Consider the following 11,015-nt stretch of genomic DNA (forward strand, 5'->3'; position numbering starts at 1 on the left):
TTCAAGAGTAATTCGCTCGGCTACATCTCACCATACTCCAAGCTTCACTACGCGATTCAATTCCTTCTTCTCCCCTTTCATACTTTCATGCTAAGACAATGAAGGTTTGCATAGAGTCCTACAACTTCTTCTGCCGCATCCCGCATTTCCATTCATAGATAGCTCCGTCTTTTATGTTCAATTCCTTCCTTCCAGATCCTTGAGGGTCTTCCTCGTCTTCTTCCATCCTGCGGTTGATCCTATCCATCCTCATCACATGTTCGTACCAGAGCAGTTGCTTAGTCTATATTCTCTTTGAAGTCGTGTATATTCGACCTGTTCTTTTTCGTATATCTTCATTTCGTATATGCTGAGTTCTGCACGATTTTCCCATGTAGTCCATCCCCACAGCCTCCATTATTTTTTCCTATCTATCTACTCCTTGACTTTTCAGGTATAAAACTACTTATATTTGCAGACTTCAAATGGAATTCTGAAGACATTTCATATCTGAAGACATTTCAAGTAATCAATTCTGACTTCGATACCTGTTGGTTCTCGTTTTGGCAAATATCACGCTTGTTGAACAAGATTTCATATGTAGTTACGTAAATAACTATATTTGACACATTTTTATTAATAAATTCTTCATTTATTTTACTTCTGCATTGAGTTTTGTACACAAAATTTTAAATAAGTGTGAACCGTTATCAATATCACCATAGAAATCGTCAACGTAATTTTCATCATCAACTACCTTCGGCATAGTTGATAAAGTGTTAATAGTTTTAGAGTTCAATTTTACGATTTCACGTCCTCATAGGTCGACAAATTGGTAGACGTGCGTCCTTTGTAGAAGAGGAATAGTCTTTGTTGAAGTAAGAAACTTTTGTGATTAAAACACCAACACAGCCAGCTCCAGGTGAAATATCATTTTTTTTAATTATGCTTTATGGGCCGCCGACCCTTTATTACAAGTGCAGGAAAGGACTGTGAAATTGTTTCATTAAAAGTAATTATTACGAAAATGCAAGACATTTTCGTGCTGTAAGAATATTAGAAAGCATAATTGTGGATACTCATTTTATTAAAGAAAGTTGATTAGATTTGTTTGAGATTACTTAGTTAAATTGAGAGGGTTCAAAGGATAAGTACAAATACTTGTTGTCTTATGGCCATTAATTTTAGTTCCAGTTATTAAATACTGTGAAATTTTGCGGGTAAGTTTTTACTATTGATAATTTCGTAATTATATTGAGCTACTCAGTATTTTTTTTCCCCCCTATTGAAACTTTCATAAAGCAACTTAAAATCTCAAAATCTCCAAAATATTGGTGTAATATGGAAAAACCACTCACGTACCATCTACTTATGGTAACAAGAACCTGACGATAGATTTCTTAGTCAATATTTTCATACGCATTACTCGGCGAGTACGTTAGGTAACAACTAACTGCTTTTGGAAGTTTTCCTCATTTTGTAATTGGCCCAGGAACCTAACCCAAGGTTTGCGGTGCCCTAAGCAGCGTTATCAACAACTTCCACAACTCTGAAGTCCAAGAAGTATGTTTTTGCTTCCTTGTAAGTCGGGATCCAGTCTCACTGAGCACAGTTCTCAAAAAGAACACATGGTACCGTAAGAAAAGTTTCAGAGATTGTACACCAACAAAGTCTTTCATGCTTTCATGGGATTGTGCTGGACGAAAATATCCAGTCTTGAGTTTATTCATAAAATTTTGTAATTACTTTACGTCGTTTTTGTTTTTATCCCCAGACATATAGTCATTAAACGTAAGTGATATTCATATCGTTATGAGACCATATAAATTCCGATTACCCACCTTGTATATAAAAGATGAAAACCAAATTTCAGTAAAAAACCTGATAGTTTAATAACTTAATTCGTAACTTTGTAAAAATTATGTATCAACATGAAATATAAATAAAGTGGTTTTAATAATCTGACTACAGTACTCATTGGATGTCAAACTATTAAGAATACACGATGCGTGTATATGCTGTCTTAAATACTAATCCTATTGTATACAAAAGCTATGATTAATTTTATTTATGATATTTAGATTCACATGGAAACAAAAATAAGGGTAAATAAGTTATTGGAAATTCAAGTGTCTAAGGGACATGTGGAATCGCTTAACTACGTGGTTTCCCGTTAGGGAACGGCCAGTTTACAATAAATTTTAACGAAAACAATATTAAGTAAAAGTGGAATAGGTAGATTTATGATTCTTCACAGTCACATGAAAATAAGATAAAAATTAGGTAATCCGAGACGATACGTTAATTGAGCATAAAATAAGAGACATATTGTATAACTTAATACATGATTAACAGATCTTAAAAGGTTCCCATTATGAGGGGCGAGATAATTCGATACATGTATACTTAATTCTAACTATTTATTCCTTGGTTATTTCAATGCAATTCTTAAAAATTCTTTGTCTTATTTGACAGCTTTCACGTAACTGTTTGCTCTGCGTATGTTACATTTTTATTCCCTTTGATCTAAGCAAAATATCTGAATATAATCACAATATTATTTCAATAAAAACCGCCGGAAAAGAGATGCTTCATATTCAGCAGTAAAAGTGTTCTCCAATAAAAAATTCTGCACAGTCAGCGATAATGATAAATATTTCTTTTTGTTTTATTCCAAGAGGGAAACATCTCAAAAGTAATTTACTGGACAAACGCATCGAGTGTTCTCATATTTCTTCGTCTTAATATCATTTGCATTTCTCGTCTTTCAATTTATTATTTTTCTCTTCAAGTATTTTGATAGCAATTAGGAGGTAAAAGTCTTTCAAAGTCGAATTTAAGTGGCTGCTATAATCCTAATAACACATAAATTGTTTTTTCTGTAATGAAACGTAAATAAACTAAGACGCCGGCTAATGAAACGATATAAAATTTGTTCGAAAATAATGCAACAGCTTTCGTATTTGAACTCTCGTAAATAGTTCTATCTACACAACCAAAATAATATTATATAATGCAATACAACGTGCATTGTAGATTTGAACAGCTGCGTCAGGACTTGAAATCCTTTTTCTGGTAGCTGCCGAAGGTTTTTTCCTGCAATAGGCTAGATTAGTGTTAATGATAATGTTGATTTCGTTTCTTGTAAATTAGTTAGAGCTGATTCTCCATCTTGTGGTAGATATTACCCATCATTCGTCTTAAGCACATTTAAATATGTCGCAAAAACTTTTTCTTTATGTAAAGGACCCTCAGCTTTCTTTAATATTTCCATCATTCAATTTGAACATATTGTAAAGTTTTTCTTCTTTATTTTTATCTTCAGATACAATGAATATTAAGAATTAAATTATTGTAAAAACTGCGTAAAGTCCTTCTAGGCGATATATATTTTTCTTATATGGTTTCCGTTATAATAATCCATCATTTCAGCCGATATAATCAATGGAAATTTGACAAAAAAACATTACAGAACGCCTGAAATATATTATCACGAGCCTCCACTGAAATGGATCATTTCGTTCTCCAAAAGAGATTTCTGGTAACAAACTGTTAGATTTTTCTAAAGAGAAGGATCGTACAAAGTTTTTTTAAGAATGAAATATCAACACTAAACAAAATTCTGGTAAAAATTGACAACGATAGACATTTGTCTATACCAAAAGAACAAGAAGAAGAAATTGAATTTATATTTAAAAAGCGGACATATGCTTCTAGATTTAAAAACAAGTTGTTTGAAAGAAATCATATCATAGCTTCCATATATGGATTAACGTTGTCCATACAGTAAACAAAAATTGATGCAGAGCAGACCATTTAGAAGGACTTTCTACTGGACTTCTTCTGGTAAAAGCAGGCATTTTATTATTCAACAAAGATCAGAAGAGGGTTTTGTTAATGATGATAAAAAGCTTTATTCCTAGAATGATTTATATTGAATGAAATAGAATTTGATTCGGAAATTTAGAAACAAAAACTTATAGCTTTGGTTAAATCCAAAAAGTCAGTAGAGAAACACGTTCAAGTCGAAATGGCGGCACTTATACAACGTTTGCCATCTTACCGTTTCAAATTAAGCTCATTAAAATTAATTTAGGCTCAAATTAAGTGTGATGTGGTAAGAAATAATATTATAATACGATGTCAAGGTATTATTCATGGTACCCGGACAACTTGAATCATGAGAAAATTAATTGGGAAAACAAACTACTACAAAAGAACACTCATTTCATTATCAAATATTCTCGCATAAAGTACTGCTACTTATGGTGATTGAGGTTCACTTTTTTGATCATTAAAATTCTTGTAAATGTATTTATAAGAGAGAAGATAACATCTGGATATACCTATGTTCAAATACTTGGATGAAGACTACACAACAGATGTTTTGTTTGATGAAGAGTCGGACCAATTAGAAGTAGATCATGTGGAAGAAGTAATCGAGATTGAGAAATTAGTGATTGTTATTATTTTGACCATAATGATGAACTTCGATAGAAGTAAGGAAAAAATTTTATCTGAGCATTCAGCATCAAGACACGGAAGAAATAATTTACTGGGTGAGAAATTGCCGTGATGATGTATAGGAACTTGGTAGTGTTGTAACCAAAAGATTCTGCACCCAACCGAGACTATGAGAATATGATTAATGACTGCACTAGAAGTGATTCTTAATCTCCCATTTTTCTATATTATAATTGGTTGTTGGAAAAATATTAACCAAAATTTACCCAAGCTATAATGGGATAAACACACTTAATAAGAAACCGATAGAAATCTCATCAATGGATGGCTCTAAAACAGCAGAAATATGCAAAATATGCAAAAATATATGCAATTGAAAAATGTCTCCAGTTCAACTTAGGAGGTGAATAGGAAAAAATCAACTTCTGGAATAATTAGAACTGAGACAGGCATAGATATTCCTGAGAAACTGAGTATCAGATGTTGTATACCTTCTGCCAGAACTGAGACGAAAGGGCTGTTACGTGAATACCACCAATCTTACTTTGTTTCGAAGTGGAAATCACGTTTTATTAACTTTTAACAAGTAATTTTAAAGATCCAACACAATCCGGTGGTAATTAGATAGATCAAAACGTTACTTTGACTTGATCCATTCGATTGTAGGTGCGTTTAACTTTCAAATGGAAAGCTATTATGGCTATCCCCAGACTACAAAGTGATTTTGAGGAAGAAGTGGTGATGAAACTGCATCAAGGTTTTAGTCACTTCACTGGTAACTTCTAATTTACGTCACTTGTTGGTGGCAGATCCTGATGTTTTGCCATTGTAAAGAAGTGATTGTCATCACTGATATGGAATTAAATTCACTATAAAGTTATAATCACCCTTAAATTTAAAGTTGAATCACTCTATAGTGATGTTTTTACATTAACAGTATTTGCGTAGTGTCAACAAACGTCATAATTCTTTAGAGTCTTGTTATTTCGGTGTTTGTGTATATAATAACGATGAAAAAACGAAAAGCTTTTTCTCTAGATTCATTCCTTTTACAAAATCTCGAATATTTAAACATTTCGAAATATCGTCCAGTCAATCTTAATTGTTCGATATGTTTGTGGGTCACGCCAGTATGGAACAATCTTGAAGGTATGTGACTGAAGCTCAGACTGAGTGCTATAAATTGTTGCAAAGGGCCTTTGAAGACAATTCTCTATCTCGTGCGCGTGTTTTTGCGTGGTGTAAGCGCTTTAGTGAGGGCCGAGAGAGCACTGAAGATTACCAACACCCAGGTTATCTTGTGACTGTTTTAACTCCGGAAAAGGTGACCAAAATCAACCAAATTGTGCGTGCAGATTGTCGAATGAGCATCCGGATGATTGTAGAGGCTGTAAACGCCGATAAAGAAACGGTTAGAAAATTTTTACACGAGGAATTACATATGATAAAAGTCTTGCGTCAACGGGTTTGTATCAACCTAAATAAAAACAATCTACGAATACCAGGAATTGGGGCATTGTGGTCTCAATGGACATCCGCTGGATTTAGCAGAGAATACAACGTGCAGATTCTGCTACGTAGAGGACGAAACCTGTATCCACATTATCTCGTAGTTTGAGAGAGTACGAAGCTCCAGAGCATTACAACTAGGAATGTTTGAAATAGAAGATGAAGATCGTCAGCTAGACCCATCCCAAATCCGCGTTACAATAGATCTTCGGGGTCGCAATGCATATACAGTATATTACAAAAATACTCATTTTGTAGAAACCAAAACATGATCGTGAAGTAAATTGAAATAAAGTTAAACGTATATAATATAATTTTAGATTAAGTATTTTCATAAAAAAATATATTTAATTATTAAGACTTATGAATATGAACGTATTGTGACATCTCTCGACGGACCTATCAACTTATAAACAGATTGAATGACAATCTGTAAAAGTTTGTGGACTCCAGCCATTTTTACTCCATTAAATATGTATCGATCTGAATAACAGACGTATATTGTTTCATGGTTAATTTTACCGTACCTCGTAAATACATCTTATGTAGGCTGACCATAAATACTGTGTTCAAAAACGGGAAAATCAAATTATTTTTGCAGTTGAAGTGCCGGAAATTCCAACATTTATTTTGCATTAGAATTTCAAAAATTATAAAATATTCTTAGGACGTTTAATACTGGCCCAACCCAAAACTAAATAGAAATGTTTTTTTTTGTTAAGAATGTTTATGCAAAACACTCATTATGTTTATGAAATTATTGAAACAAAATACAAAACAGGGTATTTACAAAACTTCGAAACATCCTCTTAAAATTTTATTTCTAAAATAAAACAAATTCACTCCAATTAAATAGTCTGTTCTATCAACACGTATATACAGTTCAATCAATATTTTCACTTTAATGTCTTGATTGATAAATCTACACGAGGAATAATTTCATTATTAATATTTTAGAAGTGATTATAATTGATTGATGATTTGTTAATAGGTAAAGGATTTGATATTTAAAAAAAAACTCAAAAAATTTGGAAAAATTGATGGAATTTTTATTGAAATCGATAGAACGATCAGTATAATTTAATGTTTGAAGATGATTTCATGCATATGTTAACCGCGGCTCCGCTTTAGTTAGTCCATGCGCAAGGTTCACTTTTGGCACACTCTCTTCAACATAGCGACCGGTATTTCACGAATAAATGCTTCAATATTGGCTTCCAGCGCGTCAATCGTTGCTGGTTTAACCTTGTAGACATTAGCCTCAATATGGCACCACAAGAACTAGTCCAAATGCGTTAAATCACACGATCTTGGCCCCAAACGTGAGATGGGGTTTTGTTGAAACTATATGTCAGGCATATCCAATTCTTCCATTCGGGGCAAATAAAATTCGTCAATCATCACACGGCAGCGCTAGTCATTCACAGTAACGCTCCGGCCATCGTCGCTTTTGATGTCTGATGATGCCACCGGCTCATAATTCACACCAAATAGTGACTTTTTCGGGATGCATTGGTAGCTCTTGCAATGCTTCTGGCTGATCTTCACTCCAGATGCGACAATTTTGGTTGTTGATGACACAATTTTTCAATAAAAAAGTGGATATCCCTCCAGTTTTGCCAGTACCAGCCGTATCTTATAAGGTTTTACACCCAAATTAGTGATTGAATGTCCAATAGTGTTTACTGGGTTAGAAGTTTAGTCACAAGCTTCCGAATAGTTCCTTCAGTAGGCCGACCAAACTGCCCGTAAATTGAAAGAAGTGCTCGATGCAGTCTCTTAAACGAGCATGAATTTTAATAGTAAAATTCAATAATTTGCAAGCGTTGTTCATTCATAAGTCAATTCATGATTAAATTATAGACCAAACTGAACAAGTTTGACAATGGCACAATAGACAATTCGCGTGTGATCTGTCAAAAACAGTGTTGCCAGAAAGATACCAAGAAAAAAATCACTGGTTATTTACCGAATGTGTAATAAGAAATTACCAAGTAACAGTTTTCACTTATATTTCATAAAAGTTAATTAATTCCAGTTTTGGTATTACTGCCAAAAAACGGAAGTTTTCGTAAACTGACAGGACAACCCCAAAAGCCAAAAATAACGGGACTGTCCCGTTTAAAACGAACGAGCCTAATGTTATAACTTGTACAGTGACATCTTTCAACAAATAAAAAAACTAATTGGAGCATTCACTAGAAATCTGTGATTTTACATTTCATCCACTTTAGTTTCTGGAATTTTTCCATTTTCATGATTTTCATTCATTTATTATTATTTTTTCAATTATCAAATGAGATTTATGAATAAAGTTAGAGTTTAGCATATTTGATTTAAAATTTATTTAAAATATTCACCATTCAATTGTTGAGCAGCATATTTTTTTACTATTGAATTGTTCACATAATGAAATATAATAATTAAAACTACAATACAATGTAGATATTTTTAGAAATATTTAATATAACAACTGATTCTAAATTAAGTGGAAATCCTTTTAACGAAAAATAAGAAAATGAAAATTAATAAAAGCAAACAAAACACAATTTGTTTTACATGTGATTTATTTTATCCTCCTAAAAGCAAACGTCCTCTAAACAAATATTAATCTATAATCTTCGTAAAAAAAATTCACAAGAGATCAATTGATCAGTGCTAAAAGTGCGTCAAAAGTTGTTAATTTATTCTACAAACTATCGATGCCCCAATATAAATAACGATTTAATTAGTCTTTATTGCATTACGTTGGTAGTGGAATCATTAACTTAAAACTGCTCTTTACGGATGTGCTTTAGGTTTGTTTTGTATGGGTAAAAATAATTTGAATTCAGCTGGTAACTCATCCTCAGAGTAAAGTCTATCAGAAAAGTACACTCTTCTTATACGGCAATTGGCATGGACTTGAACTCTAAGTGTTTCTACGTAATTTGTACCATAAGCTCGTCTTGTGAAATCAGCGACGTTAAATTGAATTTGGTTCCAGCCTTCATCCAACCTCATAGGCATAGTGCAAATGAATGGTTTCACTCTTGTTGTAGACTGGTAGTTGCTAGCTCGGAATCTACGTCTAACATTTTTATCATCCAAAATCTGAAACAAAAATTTTCATACTGCATTCATAGCAATTATAAGAACTATCATTTCCACAATATGCATCTCCTTAAGGAGAATACATAAAGTTACTTATCATCTACATAGACACCAAGAATTTCCTTGGTGATACTGAAGTATACCAACAAATTAGCATTAAGTTTGATCAATACATTGCATTAATCAATATAACACATACCTGGACTTCAAAAGTGAAATATTTCTTCAAATTTTTCACTATCATCACAAGATAAGGCAACTTAATTCCCAAAGTTTTCTTTGGATCAGCAGGGCATGTTATATACGTTGTACTCACATTACAACCAATTAATTCCAAAACCAATGATTGTATGTCTTCGTCTGTTATTCGTTTGATATGTCCATTTTTGTACTTCTTATCCCATATTTGAAGCGGCTTACTTCCTATACTATATAGAATCGAAAGGAATCCACTTTGAAAAGTATTTTTGAACATTTTTTACGAAAGATTTAAATCATTTTGCCTAACTGTCAACAAACAAACTTTATTGGTTAGGATAGACAGGTTTGCCATCCAGGCAATAAAAAATACTAGTGTCAAAATTATTAATAAAATATTTTGTCGAATATAAGAAGTACACAAAAACTACTGTTTAAATATATCATAAGAAATTCCCAATTTCTCAATATATCTTCCATTTGTAATATAAGAGATTCTTTTTAATTTGTTAAAAATTGCTGATAATTCATAGAAATAGTTTGGCGAGAAAATAGAATACAGAAGGATATTCTAGTTCTAAGAAGCGTTCCATATAAGTTGAGCCATTCATTAATAGAGGGCAATAGTGTATTTGTGGAAATAGCTTTCTTTCCTTCATATAGATGGAGTTAGTATATTTGAATATGTACAAGGTGTCCCAAAAGAAAGTTCCCATAAAAAAAACAAATTTAAGAGAAGAGGTTTATTGAAAAAAAAAATATGTTACAGAATACTTTGATTGGGAATTTATTTCCTAAAAATAATATTGTCCAAAGATAAAACGTTGCGCCCACGGCCTTCATTGTTGGCGTAAGCTTTAGATTTGACATAACCCCACAGAAAAAAGTCCATAGGTGTTAAATCAGGACTGTGTGGAGGTGTCACTTCTTCTAGGGTTTAATTTACCAAAAAAAAATTCATGAGCTCGTGGCAGACATCTATTGGACGTGTATGGATTTGTTCCGTCCTGTTGGAACATTGTTCTTTTGGTTCTCACCATTAAAGTTTTGCATTTCGAGCACGAAGAAGTCGTCTAAAATCTTTACATAAAGTTTTGAACTCACTGTAACTGTGCGTCTGTTTTCATCTTCAAAAAAGTGAAGTTTATTTATTCGGTTGCGGCAATTTTGCTTGTCGACCTGTCACAAACAAGATGTAAGTAAATTCGCTCAATCATCTGGCTGACGAAGCCTCTAACCAGCATCCTGCGGCATCAATTCTTGCACCAACTGAATTTTGTTGAGGTGTAGGGCCAAATCTTTATGTACAATGCGAAATGATGATAATCTAAGCACGTTTAAAGTAAGTATATTTCGGAATCAATAAGACAGGCTCGTCGCGAACGTATAACGAATCTGATGATATACAACATTGTATTTTGATATTATCACTACATCGCTCCATGCGAATCTTGTTGTTCGAAACATTGTAGGAAGTCTTGTCTTGTCGGTTCCTTCAGAACGCCCTTTTTCTTTTACAGCTTCAACAAACTCAAATATTGTTCCTTTTGAAGCAGATTTGATTCGTCACTCGTTATTAACTTTTCTAATAAGTTTGAGGTATTCAAAGTTTCGATATAAATATTTTGCGAGCTTCTGGTTGTTGAATGACGAGGATTTTAGGTACCAGTTTCGCACACACTTTTCGCATGTTTAAATTTTAATGTAAAACATTCTTTTACTTCCACTTGGTAAAATTTCTGTGAAAAAGTTTTCCCTCTACTGTTTCTGAT

At 32.9% G+C, this 11,015-nt stretch overlaps 1 protein-coding gene across 1 annotated transcript; it reads right to left on the reverse strand.

Moving 5' to 3' along the window:
- Positions 1–8,501: 8,501 nt before the first annotated feature.
- Positions 8,502–9,574, reverse strand: LOC130895004 (cilia- and flagella-associated protein 20). The gene is made up of 2 exons (XM_057802097.1): positions 9,245–9,574; positions 8,502–9,045 (listed from the first exon to the last, which is right to left on the reverse strand). Exons 1-2 carry the CDS (start codon positions 9,518–9,520, stop codon positions 8,734–8,736), a joined length of 588 nt encoding a protein of 195 aa, XP_057658080.1. The 5' UTR covers positions 9,521–9,574; the 3' UTR covers positions 8,502–8,733.
- Between the last annotated feature and the right edge of the window lie 1,441 nt (positions 9,575–11,015).

This window comes from Diorhabda carinulata, chromosome 6 (genome assembly GCF_026250575.1).
Source record: "Diorhabda carinulata isolate Delta chromosome 6, icDioCari1.1, whole genome shotgun sequence".
NCBI lineage: Eukaryota > Metazoa > Arthropoda > Insecta > Coleoptera > Chrysomelidae > Diorhabda > Diorhabda carinulata.

Bases quoted from the DNA above. Each gene is read 5' to 3' on its own strand.
- LOC130895004 (XM_057802097.1), bottom strand. From the start codon at position 9,520: ATGTTCAAAAATACTTTTCAAAGTGGATTCCTTTCGATTCTATATAGT. The intron at 9,046-9,244 runs GTATGTGTTATA...TTTTTGTTTCAG, and splicing joins ATTTCACTTTTGAAGTCCAG to ATTTTGGATGATAAAAATGT.